The 21,680-nt window shown below is 39.2% G+C and overlaps 1 protein-coding gene across 2 annotated transcripts; it reads right to left on the bottom strand.

Moving 5' to 3' along the window:
• Nucleotides 1–2,457: 2,457 nt before the first annotated feature.
• MFAP3 (microfibril associated protein 3) lies at nucleotides 2,458–21,677 on the bottom strand. 2 transcript variants are annotated; one of them, XM_033180686.1, is made up of 3 exons: nucleotides 21,607–21,677; nucleotides 9,942–10,402; nucleotides 2,458–6,999 (listed from the first exon to the last, which is right to left on the bottom strand). In XM_033180686.1, exons 2-3 carry the CDS (start codon nucleotides 10,231–10,233, stop codon nucleotides 6,206–6,208), a joined length of 1,086 nt encoding a protein of 361 aa, XP_033036577.1. In that variant the 5' UTR covers nucleotides 10,234–10,402; nucleotides 21,607–21,677; the 3' UTR covers nucleotides 2,458–6,205. The 2 variants fall into 2 exon arrangements, with proteins under 2 accessions (XP_033036577.1, XP_033036578.1); XM_033180687.1 differs by lacking the exon at nucleotides 21,607–21,677 and having other exon boundaries at nucleotides 9,914–10,144.
• Nucleotides 21,678–21,680: the final 3 nt, after the last annotated feature.

Genomic DNA, 21,680 nt, shown 5'->3' with positions numbered 1-21,680 from the left:
TCCGTACACTGTGGAGTCCCTGGCTCATGGAAGAACACTTGGCATACAGCAGGTGGTCAGTAAATACCTGTTAATGAATAAATAGGTTAAGAAGAACCAATTATGCCCTAGCAGAATCTGATAACCTGTCTGCCGTTTGAGCTATGTGTACTGGAGACAACAGAAATGATGACTTGAAGATTTAGCTTAGCATTTATTGCTTCTGATTCTTGTTTTGTGCATGCATGTGATCATCTTCAAGGAACATGGTTTGCAATTTTATCCACCACAGAACCACATTTTGCTCCTATCATTCATGTGAAGCTGACCTTGTCACACACTGCTTGTTGCCCACAACCTCCCTTTTTCCTCCTTTCTTAATTACAGAAGCCCAAACTTTGTGACAATGTGTCCAGTTAAAAATAAACACACTCCTCTTCGCAGGCTTTCTTACAGTACAGCAGGTAGCCATGTCTCCTAGTTCTGGCTGCTGCACAGCAGAAGTTGGGTGAGGCTTCGGGAAAGCTATCACTTTCTCGATAAAAAGGTACAAACTCAGCTGCTGTGTCCTTTGTCCTTTGACCTTCTACCCTTCTCCCTGTCTGGAATGTAGACGCGATGCTGAAGGTAAAAGAGTCATCCTATGTAGCAGGTGCTGTCAGTGCTCTGCCCGTAATTTGTTGACACTCACCATTCTATTTACCACAGGCTGCCTGTTGAAAACTCCTGTTCTCTACCCGAGGGTTTTTGCTAGCTGCAGAATCATGCTGAGCCTGTAGATTGCAGCCTGAAAGTGCCAGGGGTTAGTGACCCTGGGAGCAGCCTTTAACTAATGACAGATGGTAGTTGGTAGATAAATATCTCAGCTCTTTGGCCTTGAGGTGGGATAACTCTGAGGCATTAGCTACATACACCTGGGGCAGAAAGAGCTCCCTGAGGTTCTGAGTGGGAATGAACACTAGTTGCCCACAGCAGTAATCCATTCATTAACACACCCTGTGTGGGCTTTCTTCCTTTGCCTGTCTCACTTCCCCATTTCCCTACCTTCCTGGGATCACTTCCCAAATAAACTACCTGCATGTGAATCCTTTTCTCAGGAACTCCTTCTGGGGGAACCCAAACTAAGACATCTTGTGACCTTGAGGATGAAAGCCACATGCTAAGGACAGAGAGTGGTCTAGAAAGAGCCGAGTCCCTCATGCCAGTTCTTACGCCCCTGCACCAGCCTTGGACTGCCTCTCTCTGGATTTGAGAAAAATAAATCTCTTAGCTATTACAATAAGCCACCACAATCAGGTTTCTATGGCATGCAGCCAAATGCAATTCTGAGAGGTGTGGAGGAATTTTTAGTTGACCACAAATGCAATATAGTCATCAGTTGGACAAGGCAAGGCTACTAACAAAGCTGACACTGGCTGCATAACTAGCCCATTACAGTGTGGTAAATCAGAGCTAACACAGTGTTTGCTTACCGGTTGCTATATTTAATCCTTGTGTTAATTCTGTGAGGTAGACATTATCAATTCCATTTTACTGAAGCCGAGAAAGGCTGAAGCCCTTGTCCATGGTTACAAGGCTAGGGGTGAAATCAGGATTTAAAGTCCAGCAATCTTTTGCCATAGGGAGATAAAGGCTAGATTTTCATTCTAAGGAGTCTGTGGCATTTAAGTAATGAGTCTCACCTCCCATCTGTTGCCTTTGCGTTCTCCTAACCTTGTGCTTTTCCATGCATTAACCATCACCACTCTTCATCCTGATGGGACTGCAGACTTTTGCTTCTACCAGAACTAACCCTCCTGCCCGCCAAATCTCACCATAAACTACACACTATAATCACAAGCTCTTTTAAAATGTACCAAATCCTCTTATCTTTTTTTCTCAAGCTCTTGCCTTTGCCAAGAATGCTTTACTTCAGAAGAGTAAATTGCTGTATTTGGGCCTAGGGAGGATAGTCTGGTATCTGCAGGCCTGTTGTGGGCAGGATATCCATCTCAGTGTAGCTCATAGCACTGAAAACATACACAGTGCTTAGGTGTAAATATTTGTAAGGTCAAAGTAGATTCCAGCCATACTGGCTCCTATGCTGCGGGCTGTGGCTCATGATTGCAAACTCAGCAGTTTGGGAGGTCCAGGCAGGAGGATTACTTGAGATCAGGAGATAGAAACCAGTCTGGGCAACATAACGAAACCCATTTCTACACACACACACACACACACACACACACACACACAAATTAGCCACATGCATTAGCGTGCACCTATAATCCTAGCTACTCAGGAGGCTGAGGCAGAATTGCTGAGCCCAGGTTGACACTGCAGTGAGCCATGATCATGCCATCATACTCTGGCCTGGGTGACACAGTGAGACTACCCTCCCCCCCATTTAAAATCATTAACATCAAATTTCATCAAACATACAAATTTCATCAAACATACCAATGAAACATACTCTATAGAAAATTTCAAATAGACTATATACTCCATTGAACGTTTAATAAATTATATTCAAGTATGACTTTTTTTAAAAAAGAGACAAAATTATAATGCAAATATTTATTAAAATGCCGACAATTTAAATATCATCTGAATCATATGAAATACTTTTGTGAAATGCATTAATGAAAATCTAGGAGTTTCTATGTAAGGCTGAGCATTTTCAACATTCCTGCCCTAGATAAGAAAAGAATGCATTCTTTTACTGGTACTCAGGAAGTATTTATGCAATACACTTGGGTTCTACTTGCTGGTGTGTGGAGACAAGGCTAGCACCCATGACTGGCTGGGCTCTAGAAAACAAGCATGCAGTGCTCCTGTGCCATCTGGGACCCAAGAGACAAAAGTCTATCTAGGGTGAAGCTACATGCAGAGGGTGAAGAGGACTATACCAACAGGCTCATGTGTCTGGAAGAGCAAAAGGAAAGCCGTGCAAAGATATTGCTTTGACCTTAAGATATTTGTTAAGTGAGGCAAAAAAGAAGCCAGGAGTCTTCTCAAAACTGTTCCAGGTCTGCAATTTCCAAGATATTTCTATCAAGGTACTTGGTAGAAAGTACAAGGTACTTTCTAATACAAGGTACTTGTATTAGAAAATACAAATGCGTGTTGGCCCTTAAGAATTAAACCATCATAACATATACCTACACAATTTGGAGGACAGGCAGTTATCAAACAGCCTATAAACTCAAGTGGGGCATCACCTCAATTGATACCTGTCTATCTGGCTTCAGCTGGTAAGGAATCATAAAGATGTTCAAATGTTGATTTTTAGTGAATGTATTTCACAAAGCTACCATTTCATAAGGACAATAATGTTCACTATATTACAATACATGACAAAATTTACAAATGAGATGACAGAGTTATTTTAAATACATTTTGTAAAGGCATTTTCCACTAACTATAAAATCCAGTGGGACAAAAAGATAATTACACTATAGTTACCATCAAGACTTTCAGACTGTAGTTGAAGTTTAAAAGGTTAAGGATTTTACAAAAAGATAACATGAGGCTTAATTATATGTGAAGAGTATTTGATTAGATACAGAAAATATAAGTGTGGTTTTCTTCCTCTTGAAAACTAGCTTTATGAAGTAATATCAACTCCAATTAAATTTTGACCTACTTTAATTCCTCATCAATGGCACCATAAGTGGTACACTCAAAGTAAACCAGTTACTTTGGCCACCAAATTAGGCCACCTCTATGTTTCTAAAATAACCAGGATACAATGGCGTAGCCTGGATTTAGTTACTATACAGTATTATGCAAACTTACAGATTTTAAAAACACTTCCTCCATTTTTCCAAAGTTCTGTTTCTTAGGACTTTGATTTTAACCATGTCTACCTTAAGGTTCCAAATAATAACGTCTCCTATGAGAACATGTGGGGTAAAACCATTCTCTAATCTGACAAGCTATATTCTAAGAGATTACTGCAAACCTGCTACGTTAGGACAGGGTTGAAAGTACTATCTGAAATCTGAGGGATGTTTAGAAGACTGACCCCAGACAAGGGATTTAAAATTTCTTCTGGCCAGGCACAGTGGCTCATGCCTGTAATCTCAACACTTTGGGACGTGAGGCAGGAGGATCATTTAAAGCCACAAGCTCAAGGTCAGCCTGGGCAACAAAGTGAGACCCCCATCTCTACAAAAAATAACAAAAATTAGCCAGAAAAGGTGGTACACACCTGTAGTCCTAGCTGCTTGGGAGCCTGAAGCAGGAGGATCGCTTGACCCCAGGAGTTGGAGGCTGCAGTGAGCTATGATCTTGCCACTGCACTCCAGTCTGGGTGGACAGAAAAAAAATTTAATTTTTCAAGAAAAGCACTGTGGGAAGGGAAAAATGTGTTCCATAATCTAGGATATGTTCAAGAGCCTTTGCTCTCATAGCCAAATATATAAAAACAATTTTCCTTAAAGAAGTATCAGTCTATGAGCCAAGGCAAGCTTTGGCTAAATGATTGGTTAGCTTTTATTTGGCTCTAGAGGTTCCCATGGAAACAGCCTGAGAGACAGAAAAGGCAGCATTATCATCTTTATCCATGATGCCATCTGATAAAACTGCACATTGATTCATTCATGTTATTCAGAGCAGATGTATTACTTCTGATAAGCCTGGACAAAGGGAGGCATGAGTTTTATCTGGTCACACTTTGAATTTCCTGTCTGCCTCTGTTTGAAACCTTAAATTAAAATCCTGATAAAAGCTCCTCTGAACATTCCCTCAGGAGCCTGTAGCTGAAGTAATGCTTCAATAATCAGAAGTCAAATGAAGAAACGTGAAGCCCCAAATGGAGCTCCACTGCCAAGTTCTTAAAATTATATGGCACCATGCTTCCTGTAGCTGAAGAAATTGTTCTGAAGAGTATTTACAATTCCATTATATCAGATCTCAGCCAGGCAAGAAATGTCATCTTAAGTGTTTATTATATACAGTTGAACCAGGTGGCATCATCCATCATTTTTCTTCCTCTTGATGTCTAGATCAGTTGTGTGTGTATTTTAATATAGTAACACACCCTCACAATTATCCAATCTTATTTCAGGTTAGTGCTTCTCGGAAAGGCTACAAAAGCAGCCATAGCTCAGAATTATGTATCTGAAGTAAACAAAAATAAAAACCTCAACAACAAAATATTAACCAAACAAACACGATAAAGAGGCATGCAACCTATAGCACCATACTTAAGACCACAGAGGGCAGGAGGGTTGACAGAGGTCTTAGGAGGAATCCAGTTCTGGGTTTTCTCCTAGGATGAGATCCCAAATATAGAACCTATTTGTAGAGTCCAAAACTTTTAAAAAGGGAAAGCCTGAGAAATTCTATTAAAAGAAATATCAAAATCCATGAGTTTCCAGAAGACAGATGATTTGACACTGTTCTTATTCTAAAAGCATCAAAGACGTTATTCCTTAGAAATAAACTGCTCACTTTGGAAGATCAGTTGGGAAATCCCTGCCAACCTCAATGAACTAAAATGATGTCTCAGTAAGTTAAAAAGATGATACACCCCCAACAAGGGCCAATTTACTCATGGAAAGTAGTTTACAAGTGAGCAATTAGCTCCCTGACATCTGTATAACCATACAGACATGTGCTACATTGAACAGATTCACCCTTGCACATATCATCATATGCTCCACATGGCAAAACATCTGAAAAACACCCAGATGTTTATCAAAAACCTCTATGCATTATGACATTGGTGTGGAAATTCAGATCTCAGCTTAATCCTTTCCAAAAGAAGGGAATAAAAGTCCAGGGAAAGGTTTACTTAGAGAGATGAGTGAAGATTCTGGTAATTTAAAGGTGATGGGTTAAGAAGCTATAGAGCTAGAAACAACCTCAGATCTCACCTAATCCCTCATCTTATTGATGGAAAAACTGAAGTCCCAAGATATGTATCAGATCCAACCAATGGAAGAACTGTGACCAGAAGAGAAACCATGGGACTCTTAGTTCAGTGCTTTTCCCATCATATTTATCTGGGGCTTCTTTAAATCTTAGCATGCATAATTTAATCAAGCTCTAAGGAAAATGACTGAAAAGTATCAGATAGGAAAAACGCTGCCTTCTAATGAAGACTTTGGCAATTCACGTTCTGAAGTGCTTAATATTAACAAAGGGAAACCCCCAAAACTTTCGGCAAAATGTTACTTCTTCTAAGAAACAGGTTCCTTTTCTGAGAGCTGATTTTGTAGGTACTGGGTTACAGCACTGTAGGTTATAGCTGACAGTTTTCATATGCCCCATCTTTGTAGTTAGAGTTAGATTCTGCAGATCCTATATCATCAGGCGGACTGAAATGACTGCTGCCTTGAGACTCTGTATCAATACTTTTGGTTTCTGATTGAAGGTGGACAGAAACCTGAACTGCTATTTCCTGGCCTTGTTCATTCAGAGAGCCATCATCTGAATCTCCTCCTGGTGAATTACTCCGTCCCATCTCTGGGTTAATGACATAGATGCCACCTTGAGCATTCAGGGCAGGTCTCTCTTTAATTCTTTCACCCAGGTCATCAGGGTCATCCACTCGCACAGCCTCAAACATCTCCTCAACAAAGGCTCGACAGTTTAGAATAAGAGGTGGAAGAGGGACACTTCTTGCCAGTTCTTCAATATAACGAGCAAACTCCATGGTCTTAAATTGTGTGACTTTGGCGAGCTCCAGAGTTTTGGCTGAGGTAATGATGGGGATACGTTTTGCAATCTCAAAGGCCTTCTGAAGTTTCTCAGCCCCTTCAGTTCTAAAGAACTCATTGATGGCCTTCTCAGTCTTGCGAAGATGGCTGCTCATCATGCACAGCCGTGTGACATTCAAGATGAGTGTGATTGTAAAGGCAATCAAGCAAACAATCATGTAATAGACACTCATGTCTCCCGAGGTGAAGATAACACGTAGGGTGACAGAGTAGGAGGCACGAATTGGAGAGGTGACAAAACAGGTATAGAGCCCACGGTCATCAAAAGCTACATTGGTGATGTTTAGGAAGTTATCAGAAACCAACCACTTTCCACCTGATAATTGAACAGAAATGAAAAAAAAATTATAGCAAAAAGAAGATTACTAAATATGGCCGCTGCCTTATCAATATTCCTCCACTTCATTAAAGTACTTTAACTCAACTGATTTGTTAGATTCTACTGTCTGTTTAAATCATGTAAAAAACAGGGCAGATTGTGATGTCCAGAATCAGAATTTAATTAGTTTGGATCTTAAAAGGAAATCAAGATCTTCCTTCATGACACTAATAATTAACATAGCTTCCTTTTCACTGTTAAGACTTCAAAAGCCTTTCTGTGAAACAGGTATGTCTACAAAATGCTAAATGACTAATCATAAAAAAAGCTTATAGTTTATACACATCTGTGTGTCTACATCACATTGCAACCAATACAGTTTCATACATTATGAGGGTATGTCTCAGAAATATAAAACAATGATTTAAAATAATGATATTTTAAATTTTTATGAGTAATTTTTATTTTCTTCTAACTGTGTTTGCTCACTTTCCATAGTGAACTTATATAACAAGAAGAAATTATTAAAAAAAAAAAAAAAAACCCTAGCAATTTAATGCATTTGTTCAATTAACTGCCCAATCTGGTATGCCTTGCACATATCCATTTTTTTTGTTGTTAAGAAACGTTTGTTGATGGTGATATCTTGATTTTCTGGCAAGAGTAACTGAAACACAGGCCAAAAAATACATCTCACAAGTCACGGTAAATGAAAAGCTTGGCAAAAAGAATAAAGTTACCCTTAAGATGCCTATGCTTCCTTCTATTTTCAACCTAAAACATACTGCCTCTCTTACACATGTGAAGGTATTTTCATTCAGGGAACATGTATATAGAAATACACAAGTGTAAGAAAAGCAAAGCATATTGATTACCCATCTTGATTCAACATCCTTCAATAACTTGGCTCTGCTTGCATAATTCCTACTTTTGTGATACATTCCCAAAGCACTCTGTGCTTTAACTATGAAAGCCATTCAAAGATGGAATGCATGGGCTAACCTGCAGTGTGGGGATGCATTCCAATGACTAGAGGTGGTGTCCCAGGGGAGGTTAGCGGACTGCTTGTTAAGCACTGACTTGAGTGCCCAACCTTCAAAATCTCTTTCATCCCCAAGATTCTATGGTTCTGGATTATTTTAGTGGCACATAAATTAGTAAGCACTCTGGATTTTGTCCATTTTCATCATCATCCAAACTTACCTCAATCCTACAGCTATTAATATATTTAAGAGCCATCACTTCACTAATACAAGAAGAGGAAAACATGTAGTTATGAATATAGCCATTTTCTATAAGCTTCTGTTCTATGAACTTGGAGCTATGGAAACGACACCATTTGAATCCAAGGTATGATGAACTACAAAGACTCCATTCATCAACCATTGCACTACAACCACAATCTAAACTCTCTAGTTCACTTGCTGATAATAGCTCAAGATTTATGAACCTTATACTAGACTGACATGCTCTTTAAACTCCTCTCACTTGAGATTCATAAAATTTAATACAATTTTCCAGAGCTGCTGCTGAAAGCATCAATGATAGATGTTAGCGGTTTTCAAAGTAAAGGCAAAATAGAAAAATAAAACTGCCATTCCACTCGGCTGGTCTTGTCTTAACCTAAGGCTTTGTTTATGCAGTCAGTCTACAGTGATGACACTGAATGAATAATTCAAATCTCAGAGGTGTTTGGTCAGGATATCACAGAGCCCAGAGAAGATAGGAGTCTGGTTCAGTGGGTCCAAATATGGAACCCCAAATCATGTTCAAAGTACACATTCCAGGTATCACTCTAGATATTCTAATTCAGTAGTTATGTATTTTAAACATGCTGATTAAAAATACTCTAACAATTCACACTCTTCAATTCCTTGGTGACTAGTCACTCAGTCTATAGATGAAAATATTTAGTGCATATGTCTGAAGGAAGTATCACCTGTCTCCTTTTGTATTTTCCAGCCTAATATGAATAATCAATATCCTTTTATATTTCAAAAGGCTACAGTATCTTCCTAACAAAAAAATTTCTTAAAAGTATAGCTTGTGCGGATCTTAGAATTTAATCTTCATCCCTTTGGCTTTTCATGGTGATTTCTTTTTGAGATCCATTATAACTCAAGTACTCATCAAAAAGATCTTTAAAACAGAACACTGGTTAGGAGTAGTCTGGATTAAGATATATTCACAGATCCATGAATTGCAAAATTAAATAAAAATCTGTCAAAAAGTAGACCTTGAACACATTATCACTACGTTTATGTGATTTTTAAGACAGAAACAAAAAAATGCAAAAAAAATTTCTCTTTTCCAATAAATTAAGGTATAGAATAGAAAAAAAATGAGCTGGAAGGGCTTACACGTTCCATAGTGCTGTTCTAATTCTCTGAGACCTGACGTCAAAGTTTTACATACAGATTGATACACATTTTCAAAAATGTCCTGGATTTCCTCTAAAGTTTACAGTAACTCATTTCAGAGCAAAACTTTTTTATTTATAACAAATTTTCTTAAGTCTAGCCAAAACCCTTCTGGATGTATTCACAAAGGGCCACCACACTGCACTACTGACATAGTAGTCTAGGTGAAGGGTGCTCCTAGAGTTGTGTTGTATACCCTCTGAACAGTTGTATGCAGCAGCCCTGATTTACTCTATCTTCAATGAAGAAGAAAACCAACTGATCAGAAGGAGAGAAAATAGTTCATTGCCATCATGTGAACATTTTTTAAATTTACAAGGATTCTTTTTTTTCTTCTTCTGGTTAAATAATTATAATTATTTTGCTTTTTCTGATAGGTGCAACACTCTAGACCTTTCAAATGTTCTAAACTATTCACTTTGGCACCTTATCTTTGAGACTTCTTGTTTAACTTGTTAAAAAATAAGAAGACAGAACAGGAAATGAGTAACCTTGATTCATTATATCCTGACCAGTTACCTCTGCCTCTGCCATCCAGTTGCTGTCCTTTTGAATTGTGCCAATGGACATCTTCATAGTGACTGGCTGTGAGAAGACACTCAATTGAAACGCTAGTTCCCTCTTTGGCTATGATGACATCATCATCCGAGTGGGAACTTGCTGAGAGTTCAAAGCTTGAGGGAAAGGATGCATTGTAAGAAGTACGATTTGCTTCCAGTGAAACCATTTGGTTGAAGTCCACATCTTCCAAAACAAAAGCAGCTGGCACAATACTTGCCACTAAAGTGAATAAGCAACAATGTAGCTTCATGGGAAAATGGAAGAAAATCTTGTTTAGATTTGGAGAACTCAAAAACTTCTACACTACAACAAGAGCACAGCGGGTAATTTATTGCTTGGTAGAGAAATTTTCCACAAAAATGGTAGATCCAGTTATATTTTCTAGTCTTCAAGATTAAAAGATGTGAGTGGAGAACAACCTAAAAGAAAGCCAAATACAAAGTTTAACCAACTGAGATTCATAATGGGGTGAAACTCTGTATGTTCCAGAAATGAATAGATGTGAATTAGAATAATTGGTGCTGACATTGGAGAGTAATTAGATGGAACAGGACCTAAAAATCTCAGAGACAGCAGAAAAAGCAATGAACTGGGAAATAGCAGACCTAGATTTTGGTCCTAACTTTGCTGCTAACTAGCTGTACGCCCTTGGCAAGCAGCATTCTCTCTGGGCTTCTGTTTTCTCATCTGTCAAATAAGGGACTGGATGAGATCATCCCTAAGGACTCTTCCAGTTCTGAAATGCCATGATTCTATTTCATTCTGACAAATTTTATGCAACAGGGAGCCAATGAAGGCTAAAATATTTATCTTAATGATCTTTTATTTCAACATACACCATTACCATCTGTTGTTATATCAATAATGTAAATCAACTCACAGATCATAACCACAACCATGGAGCTCAAAATTTGAGTACTTCAAGTATAAAGATATGTTACATATAAATAATGCAGGGACACTTGAGGTGGGTTGTTTTAATATTGGAAAGAAAATTGCATTTACTGCATACACATAAATAGAATTATTGACCTCTAAAGCTATGGAACCTCCTTCATGGACAAGAACGTTAGACAACAGAATTTTCTTTTAATAGTTTCTCCAATACCAAGAGACAAAATACACTGTATTTAATAGTTTGTAAAAATTTCTAGCTCAAACTCTGTAAACTAGCTAAGGGAGGAATTGACATCTTAAGTGTCTAGTTAGTAGAAATGCAAATATAAAACTACAGGGACAGATTGTTAGAAAAATTTAAAAGAAGAGCAAAATATCATGAATAAAAGGCAAAATAACATCCTACTCCAAAAGTCTTTGTATTTATGATCACCTTCCTGGTAATCTGATGCCCCCTTTAAGCCACCGACTCTCAAAGAAAAATTTCAACTTTTATTTCTATAAAATATGGGATGAAATGCCTAGCTTCATGTCTTATAAAGCCCCAAGATAATTAGTTTTGGAAATGACATTTACTCTCCTTTATACTTATATGAAGGCTGCTTGATCACAGAACATAAAAAGCAATGAATCACTGTATTTTGCCATTAAACATCTCAAAGTCAAATTACAGTATGGTGCAAATATCATTTAATTTTCATTAGCCCTTTAAAGGATGGCTGAATGGTGACAAATACGTTTCTAAATCTTTAAAATTTAAGGATGGAGTATATAGAGTAAAACAAAAAAACTTCAGACTTTGGCTATACATGACATACTCAATGTGTTTATTTCCATTTCCTCCTAAAGCTGTACTAAAAGGACACTAAAGGAAACAAAGACTTAGGCAGAGAGGGGATTTTGGAAGTAATATAATCTAATTGATTCAGTGCACAGTGATTTGCTTCTTATGATATGCTACAAGTTAGCAGGAGAATCTAGCTTAGAATATGGTCTCTTTTATAGGAGAGGGTGATGGGTAGAAACAATGGAAATAACATTTATTGAATGACTGCCATAAGCCAACCACTGTGCTAGGGGCTTGACATGTAAGTTTCCAAGTTCTTTTTCATTACAAGATATACAGCAATTGGAGGACATAATTCTGTACTTTATTCTAGATCAGTGGTTCTCAATGGTTATAGGCTATGAGTGTGCTGAAAAAATGCTCCAAGCTTCCCCTAGAACTTTGATTAGGAGTTCCTATAGCTTCATCCATGGCAGCATTTTCCAAACTTCATTCATTCCTTCTCCTGTCATTTTTGTTTGTTTGTTTTTACTATATCCATGAACCAAATTATCATCATTTCTGCTTTTCTTTTAAATCAACTCATTTTATCTTTACTTTCATATTTATTTAAAAAGGAAATTCTATATTGGTTCTGTGGACAAAAGTAACCGTACACATAAACATAATGAAAACAAAGAAGTGTTATTAGCTTCCAGAGATACTACTCCCTGCTTAAGGCTCTGAGCTGGAGGCTTGCTCTCTCTGTAGTAAAACCAAAACCAAAACCAAAACCAAAAGCCCCCCACAACTCCAGTTTATTTTAATGCCATTTTGTTTCTTATCCTGCCATCTCCTTCCTTTCTACTCTTCCCCACTACTGAGTTTTAGATTGGAGGGATACATTTTCATATATTCAACAGTATCTACTGAGCACCTACCATGTGCCTACCTACTGCCCCACAGTCTCGTCCTCCATGAAGCTCAGTCTGGCAGACGATGGACACTAACTACATATATACAAAACATACTCAATGTTACCCAAGGGAAAATACAGATGCTACAGGAGGACCCGACCTGGGGAGTTAATCTCATCATGGAAAGCCTCTGAGAAAGAGAGGTGTACAGCACCTATTCTTCAGGTGCAGGACCTGAATAATAAAGAGGAATAAAAATTGGAAGGAAAGCACTCAAGGTAGAGGGCCAAGGGACAGGGAAAAAGGAGAGGGGTCACTGGTCAGGAGTTGTTCACGAAAAAGAGCTAAAAAAAATTGTGGTAAAGAGAGGCAGTGGCCAAAAATGCTGCATCTGATTCCTGATTCTGGAGGGGAACTAACTGGGCCAAAAGCGAAACTGGAGATGGACTCCGGAAGCCGCAGTGGCTGAAGTGAGTGAGGGAGATATTTGTCCATGATGAAGAGGTCAAAGAACTGACAGGCTCAAACGTGGGCAGATCACCTGGGGGTATTGTCACATTCCCCTAGTGTAGAAGAAACTGGAAAGAAAGGAAATGGACTCGGTCATCCTGCTCTGATATTCAGGAACTTCAGCAGAATGAACAGCTGTTACAGGCGAGGGCTGCAGGGCAATCAGTGTCCTCACCAACACGAGGCTTGGCAAAGCATAACTGCCACATGGAATTCTGCCTTCCCACAAACTTCCTGAACCTCCTATCAAGGCCTTAGCTATTCCTCCTACATAAATTCAGAGTATAGCTGTATAAAGGATGGCTTCTCCTTTACCCCAGAGCCCTCCCCACCTACCCTACTCATCTGGTGCTGGTATATGCTGCTCTGCACTGCCAGGCAGTCTATCCCATCTCACCTACCCCTTAAGAACAAGGCCTATATTTTTTATTGCTATACGTCATAACTAGCACATGCTCAATAAATATTGATGGAGATTAGTTTAAATTTGATTCAGTATGTGACAGATCTTTATAAACTGAATAATGTTATGTAACAGGGATTATAATTGTTCAAACTGACATACAGTTACCTATCATAAATTCTCTGAAACAAAAACAATCAATGCTAACAATCTTGAAAGACCTTAAAAGCACCTAATCAAAGGCATTCTTCTGACTCCCAATCTGATATCTTCATTTACCATCTTGTCCTAGAGGATAATGGTAGGAATAAAAGATCAGCAAGTGCAGTTTCCAAACCAGGTTGAGTGTCACAATTGCCAGAAGAGCTTTTCAAAAACATGAATTCCCGGGTCCCACCCCAGAACGAGTAAGAAACTCTGCGTTTGCGCCTTGGAATTTATGACTTTTAATTGGCTCCTTGGGTGTTTTTGAGGCGTTGGATTCATGTACTACATCTAAGGGCCGCTAATACAGTTCCTCAATTTCCTCTACAACTGACCTGCAGAATGGTGTTTCAGGCTGTTTGAATATTTCCAGTGAGAGATATAATCACTCACATTACATTCTAGATTTAGATTACTCTGGATCAGCATAATTGAAGGTCTCTAATAAAAGCTGCGTAGCAGAGAGGTTCAGAGTATAGGATTCAAATACTATCTCTGACTAACCAGCTTTGCAACTTTTATAAATGACTTAATCTCCCTGCCTCAGCCCCTCATCTTTAAAATAGGCAAAATAACAGAATCTATTCTCACAGGATTATTGCAAAGTCTGAATGAGGGAGTACATATAAAACACAGAGTCTGGCAATGGTAATCACTGAATAAGCTCTATTATTATTGTTCATGGTTCTTTCAGATATTGTACTAAAATTTACATTTGACAGTTACATCATTATAAAACACTCAGAATACCATGCAACCATTTAAAAATCTTGGGGGTTGGGGGGAAGGGGACACCATTATGCAATTTTAATCTTAAATTTAAAATTTCACATTTTTCTTTTTCTCAATGCAAACATTTTGCAATATTATGGAGCATACAGGCATTGTAAACTGAGCTTGGATACCAACCATGATATGACATTGTATGTGTTCTCAGTTTGTGGTAGAGAAGCTTTGTTGTGATCTACTTACCCCATGGCTCCCCTCTTTGAGCCCTATCCCTATCTTCTTGGGCCTAGGAGGAAGACAATCCATTGGCAAAGTAAGCTAATAGAATCTTAGTTCTTGGAACTTGGAATTGAGACCCTTGTGGGTCAGGGTCATTTGAGGAAAAGAAGGCATGTGGGGGCTGAGGCAGTCAGGTTTGGACTACATACAAGCAGAAGCTGTGAGAAAGGACAAGAGGGATAGGGAAGGGAGAGAGTGGGAAGACAGGAAGAGAAGCAGGGGAAAGAGAGAGACTCAAACATGCTGCTTTGGTGCCTGATAGCATTCTACTTCCTGGCTCTCCTACGACTCTTAAAAAAGAAACACCTTTATTAAATTTTACTCAAAATTAAAACCACAAAAGTGAAGACAAATGTGCAAACAATGTAATAAATGGGGAAATGGTAACGCAGGAGAAAAAAGATTAAGTTCACAAAAAGTGATTGACCTGTATCTGTGGCTGCCAGGCAATCTTCATCATAGATCTCTATTCTCTTCCTTACACAGTGGAGTGTGGCAAGCAAACTGCCCATGTGGCCAAGATTTGCGGTTCCTGTGTTGTACAGACACAGCCATTTGCCTCTACTAGAAGTTTACAGAAACCTACCAGACAGGATTTAGGAAAACACTATAAACTCCCTTAAACTGCTCTCAGGCCAAACATGGCAGAAGTAGCCTGATACACTGATTTTGAGTCACAAGAGAAAGAGGTTGCACAATAGCCTTACACATCTAGTTAATACTGGGCACTTCACTCATACCATGTACATCCTGAACACAGAGGACTTCTGATTTGAGAGACTAACAGATATAACGCATTTGCAGGTAACAGGCTGTTCGGCAGCTGTGAGAGAAAACACTGGCAAAGATACGTGTCCAAGGAGGTGACAAAGCAGAAAAAACAGTGAGGGAAGAACAAATCATCCTTGGTATCAGGGTACTATTATTTCCTCACACTAAGTCTCCTTTTTGCTAAGTCAGCTTGAATAGGTTTCTGCTCCTTGCCAACACAAACCGCATTGACTATGACCATTCTGCTCACTCTAGACTAATGACTTTATTTTATTTTATTTTATTTTTTTGAGGCGGAGTCTCACTCTGTCGCCCGGACTGGAGTGCAGTGGCCAGATCTCAGCTCACTGCAAGCTCCGCCTCCCGGGTTTACGCCATTCTCCTGCCTCAGCCTCCCGAGTAGCTGGGACTACAGGCGCCCGCCACCTCGCCCCGCTAGTTTTTGTATTTTTAGTAGAGATGGGGTTTCACCGTGTTAGCCAGGATGGTCTCGATCTCCTGACCTCGTGATCCGCCCGTCTCGGCCTCCCAAAGTGCTGGGATTACAGGCTTGAGCCACCGCGCCCGGCCGACTAATGACTTTAAAACAACAGCTCAACTAGGTCAAGGACCCATCGTGGAAGATGAAGTAGAGTAGGTGGTGCAAGAATTGCTAAGGAGAATTAGGATACTGTCCTAGACCCTCAAGAATTTACAAACCAGTTTGAGAGACAGCACAGAAACAACTAACTATATCTAAGACGATGTGACTAAAATGTAATTATGCTGTGAATGCAACAGAGAAAAGACAAATTTTAAGTTTTAGGAATGCAATTCACTTACATGTTTGGGACCTCCTATAATAATATTAGGCCTGCATGCTTTGAACATATGATACTTTATACTACAGTTATTTACTTTCATTTCCAATCCTTTAATTTTTCCTCACATATAGATCCCCAGATGCAGAATTGTTCACCAAATCAGTTAAGTGGGCTGAGGTCACTAAGGCAGGTATATTAGATGCCATGGGAGACACAAGAGTACATGCATTTGTATTTGGAAAAAAAAAAAAAATTGATATATATATCATGCCTGCTATTTTTAATGCAGCAGCTGATATCTGAAACCCAAGAATAGATTTCAAAAAGGAAAACCAAAGTGTCACCTTCTTGTTATCAGTTAAAAAGGGCTATACGATGTTTGTGGATGAAGTTACTTGGTAAAATTTATTACCTTTCTTTCCTTTTTTTTTTTGAGACGGAGTTTCGGTCTTGTTGCCCAGGCTGGAGTGCAATGGTGAGATCTCGGCTCACTGTAACCTCTGTCTCCTGGGTTCAAGCGATTCTCCTGCCTCAGCCTCCCGAGTAGCTAGGATTACAGGCATGCGTCACCATGCCTGGCTAATTTTTTGTATTTTTAGTAGAGACGGGGTTTCTCCATGTTGGTCAGGCTAGCCTTGAACTCCCAACCTCAGGTGATCTGCCCGCCTCGGCCTCTCAAAGTGCTGGGATTACAGGCGTGAGCCACCGCACCCAGCCTATATTACCTTTCTTCAGCATTAATAAATAAAAATGTAATAGATAAGTGTAAGACTCAAGTTTAATCCAACTCCTTTTTCATTTTTCAGGTATACAGAATGTAAGCTTTGCTAGGATCATAAAGAATCAGAAATGTACATGATTTTACCCCAGAAAACCATGTAGAATATCGACTATATTATTTTAAAAAGAGAAAGAGAAGAGCCTATAGCTGTCGCCCCTAACAGATTGTCTTGTTGCTGTTCCTGCCAACTTCTGAGGGAAGAAATATTTCCATTCTGTTCCAATTTTCAACATAAATAAGGAAGTAATATGGCTGATTTCCGTTCTGGTGACTCAATATTAAGTTGGCTGAGGAAACTGATGTTTGCAGAAATAGTTCTGAGAAAATGCAAAGCAGGGAAACACATTGATGCCCAGGTGGTATTTTTTTTTTAACCTCCAATTACATTGGGATATTAGTACTTCATTTTCTATAATCAAATGTGTTCTAGGCTGCATTTACAGCTCATCCACTCTTTGCCTGCACTGTCACACTTGGAAAATGGACTAGTTCCTACACCAGGCACACAAATTGACAAAGCAGCATTCTGAATTGGCAAAGAGGAGAAAACGCAAATGAAGAGCAGATTGTTAGCACTACCCTATCCTTTGCAAAGAACAAACACAAAGTTGTTCTGCCTAGATGCAAGCATTATTATAGGGACCTGTAACATAACAAAGGTTAGTGATATTCAAACAGTAATCACTACTTTGAGGGCCATTTACTTAAAAGTTCCTAATTAAAATAGCCTTTATATTCCTAGTAGTATCTTGGAGCCATCACATGCCTCATAACTAGCATTTGGTCAGTCTGAGCTCAAACTTCAACATATCTTCTGGCACCCAGAGAAACATCTTCCGTATTTATCAGAGCTTTGCTTTAAATCCAGGATTATTTCAGTTATACCCGTAACTTATATCCTTTTTGCCATAGGTATTTGCTCAATAGCTACAGTATGCAAATGACAAAAACATCAATGAAACAGGCTTAGATTTATGACTTTCCAGGCCATTTTTCCCCTTCTGTAGTCTGAAACATCTCTATTTGAAACTCAGTCTAATTAAGACAAAACTCCTCTTAGCCTCAGATCTACTTGTTCAGCTTATGAGCAGCGTAGATAATAGCCAGACAATTCTTCCAGTTTTGCAGTATCAAAATTGTAAGACAATCATGGCTCAGTGGTTAGGAGAATGGGCTCTAGAGTTAAGGTGGCTGATCCTACCCCTGGGTGAAGCCATAGGCTTGCAAGGCCTTAGTTTTCACACTTATTAAATAAAATAATATTAACAGTAACTGTCTCATAAGGTAGTTGTGAGGATAAGATGAACTAATGTGGGTAAATTATAAATATATGCTATTGCTATTATTCCACCTTCTACATGTTTTTCAGATAAGTCCTATTGTTCCTCTCCTACATCATACCCTTTTATCTCACCTGGGTATACCACACTATCCCTTTAATTTCAGAATGGATCTCCTTAACTCCATTCTTACCTCTATGATCCATCCAAACACCGTGGCACTCAGAATTGGTCCCAAACACAATCTGAGCAATTCAGGATAATTTTACAATCTACTGGTGATTTCTCACTGCCCATGAGATAAGCTTAAAATTCCAATCTGGCATTATAATTCTCCAAGAATAGATTCAGGCAGCAGAACAGAAAGTCATGAGAAGCCCAGCGGTGCCTCTATGTACAATAATTGCTTGCAGGAGGAATGAATGGATTTAAACATTAAGTCTGGTCTTTAGTTGCATCTCTATCACCAATTAGCTATGATGTGCTCCAGTGGTCTTAGTTTCCTCACCTACAGGCTGATTATCATTATCATTCGTTTATTTGCTTAAATCCTATAATCTATCCTGCTTTCCTCCTATGGCTCAAAGCCTAAACTACGCTTGTTTTACTCTTTTCTCTCTAACTTTTCACCTTAAAGTTCTGGTTCTAGTTGTTCCTTTTGCTTAAAAATCTTTCTGCCCATGGCCGGGAGCGGCGGCTCACGCCTGTAATCCCAGCACTTTGGGAGGCCGAGGCGGGTGGATCACGAGGTCAGGAAATCGAGACCATCCTGGCTAACACGGTGAAAGCCCGTCTCTACTAAAAATGCAAAAAATTAGCCGGGCGCGGTGGCGGGCGCCTGTAGTCCCAGCTACTTGGGAGGCTGAGGCAGGAGAATGGCGTGAACCCGGGAGGCGGAGCTTGCAGTGAGCCGAGATCACACCACCACACTGCAGCCTGGGCGACTGAGACTCTGCCTCAACAACAACAACAACCACAACAAAAAGGCTTTCTGCCCCTTCCCATCAATATCTTTCTGACGGAAACTGTACCCTCTCTATAATATAATATTCAACTCTAATTTCATCTTACTCAGGAAGCCCTCTCACGCCCGCCCTCGTCAGATGAGTTTTTTTGTTTTTTCCTCTGTCAGTCCCACAGCACATTGAGAGTATGCTATTGTAAGACTTACCAGTTTTCCTCTTAGCAGTTAGTTATCCGTTCAAAAGACTGTAAGATTATGAATGACAGAGTCTAAAAACCTTCTGTCCTTAGCACAGGGCCACTGCCTGTGGCAAGTGCTCAAAATTTTGACTTCAGACATTCATCGACTTGGTAGTCTGAAAGGTGTCTGCTACAAACTTATTAACTTTCCAGAGCTTCAGACTCTGGAAACCATTGATGGAGAGAGATGAAGATAAGGAAAGACACCTATCTTGAGTTTTAGTAGGCAGAACACTGTAGAGAATCATTTGACTGGTTTTCTCACTCTGTAATTTTTAGACCATTTATATCAAATTAATCTGTGGTGCTTGTTAAAGATGCAGGTTTCTTGACACCACTGACTTAATGAATTGGGATCTCTAGGGGATGCCTGGGCATCTGCATTTTTAAAGTGCATAAAGGTTTATTGATTTACAAATCAAACTAATATTTCTTTTACTGGCATGACAATCACTGTAATTCAGTGTAATTCTTAAAGTGTGGTACAGGAACTCCTGGGTGTCCCTGAGACTTTTTCAAAACAATTTACATAATATGAGGACATACTGCTTTTTCACTTACATTCTCACACAATATGGTGTAAGTTTCTAGAGGTTACATGATGATTGATACTGTTAAGAGAATGAAGGTAGAAGTTACGAAAATCTGTCTTTTATTCAGCCATACATTAAAGAGATTTTTAAAAATGTAAAACAATGCCATTCTCAATAATTTTTTATTTTGGAAAATATCCTTTATATTTTTGTTATATATTTATTCATATATATATAAAACATATACACACATATGTATAACAATATATAGTTATATATTTATGTTAACATGAGTTTATTTTAAAATGAATTTTTGAAAGTTGTTTTCTAAAATAGTAAATATTGATAGCTATTATAAACAAAAACCCTTTGAAGTTCTCAATAAATTTTAAAAGTATAAAGACATTCTAAGATCAAAAAGTTTGAGAACTGCTGCTATAATTATCAGCAGCATTTAAAAGATAAGTGGCTTCTCAAGATTCCATACTTTGGCCCCAAATTCTATCCATTTTCCATTACAAGAGAAAATCAGAGGAAATGATCCATTTTATATTTAAACAGGTTTTTTCGTTTTGGTTTTTGGACTTTTAACTAGCTTCCAGGTGATACAGATGAACCTAAATTTAGAGAACTACTGTCAAAAGCAAAGGAAAACATCTGAAGAGTTTTACCAGTGACAACTACTCTTATCTGGGAATTAAGATGATAATTCCGAGGGCATTAAATGGAGTTGGAAAACATGAGTTCTTAAAAGGCTAAGTTCCTTCACCTCTGTGGGATTCAATTTTTCCTATCTGTACAATAAGATTGATTTTAATATCTTCCTAGCTCTGTCAGTCTGGATTTCAAGCATTTTCACTGCTCAAGGGCAACAGAGGAGCTGGATCTTTCTGATGAGGGCCAAGGAGTAATCTTAAAGTCATAAATCAGATCATGTCACTCATCTGCTTAGAAACCTTCGATGGTTTTTCACTGGGTTCCAAATAAAAATCAAACTCTTTATCCTTGCTCATCAGCCTTACAAGATTTGGGCTCAAGTCCCTGGCCTCATGTCTCTCCATTCTCATCTTGCTCCTTTTGCTCTAGCCAGTGACCTTTGTCTTTTCCTTGACTTTGCTAAGTTTGTTCCCACTATATGGCCTTTGCACGCGCTATTCTCTCTGCCTGGAATGCTCTATTCCAGATTTTCTTACGGCTTATTACTCTCCCAGTTCGTTCCATCACATCCAGTCTAAATTTCTTTACAGCACTTACTACCACCTTGGATAATCATGTTTGTTGACTTGTTTATAATCTGCTTCTCGCACTGCTTGAGAGCAGGGCCCTTCCGTTCGCTGACTGATGTATCCCTGGAGCCCAGGGTAGTGCCTGGCAGGTATTTGGCTCTCAGTAAGTGTTCGATGACCGAACTCCCGTACCCAGGCCAGACTTTCAAAAGGATGGCAGACATTTTCGCCTCCTGCACTCCCGACCCCAAGCCACAGCAATCCACGCCTAGGCGCTCCTAGCAGCCCCCTCGCAGCGACCCCAAACAAACAGTCACTTACCCGACCGCCGTCCAGCTCCTTCCGGCCCCAGCGGCAGCTTAACCCGGAAGTTTTCTCGGACAGCCCGGCCCGCC

The sequence above is a fragment of the Trachypithecus francoisi genome, unplaced genomic scaffold (genome assembly GCF_009764315.1).
Source record: "Trachypithecus francoisi isolate TF-2019V2 unplaced genomic scaffold, Tfra_2.0 Lachesis_group2, whole genome shotgun sequence".
Lineage (NCBI taxonomy): Eukaryota > Metazoa > Chordata > Mammalia > Primates > Cercopithecidae > Trachypithecus > Trachypithecus francoisi.
The sequence above is the reverse complement of the archived record's forward strand: the minus strand, read 5'-3'. Positions and strand labels throughout refer to the sequence as shown.

Coding starts and splice junctions, on each gene's coding strand:
- MFAP3 (XM_033180686.1), bottom strand. CDS start 10,233: ATGAAGCTACATTGTTGCTTATTCACTTTAGTGGCAAGTATTGTGCCA. Junction 7,000..9,941: donor ACTGGATGGCAGAGGCAGAG/GTAACTGGTCAG, acceptor TTCAATTATCAG/GTGGAAAGTGGTTGGTTTCT.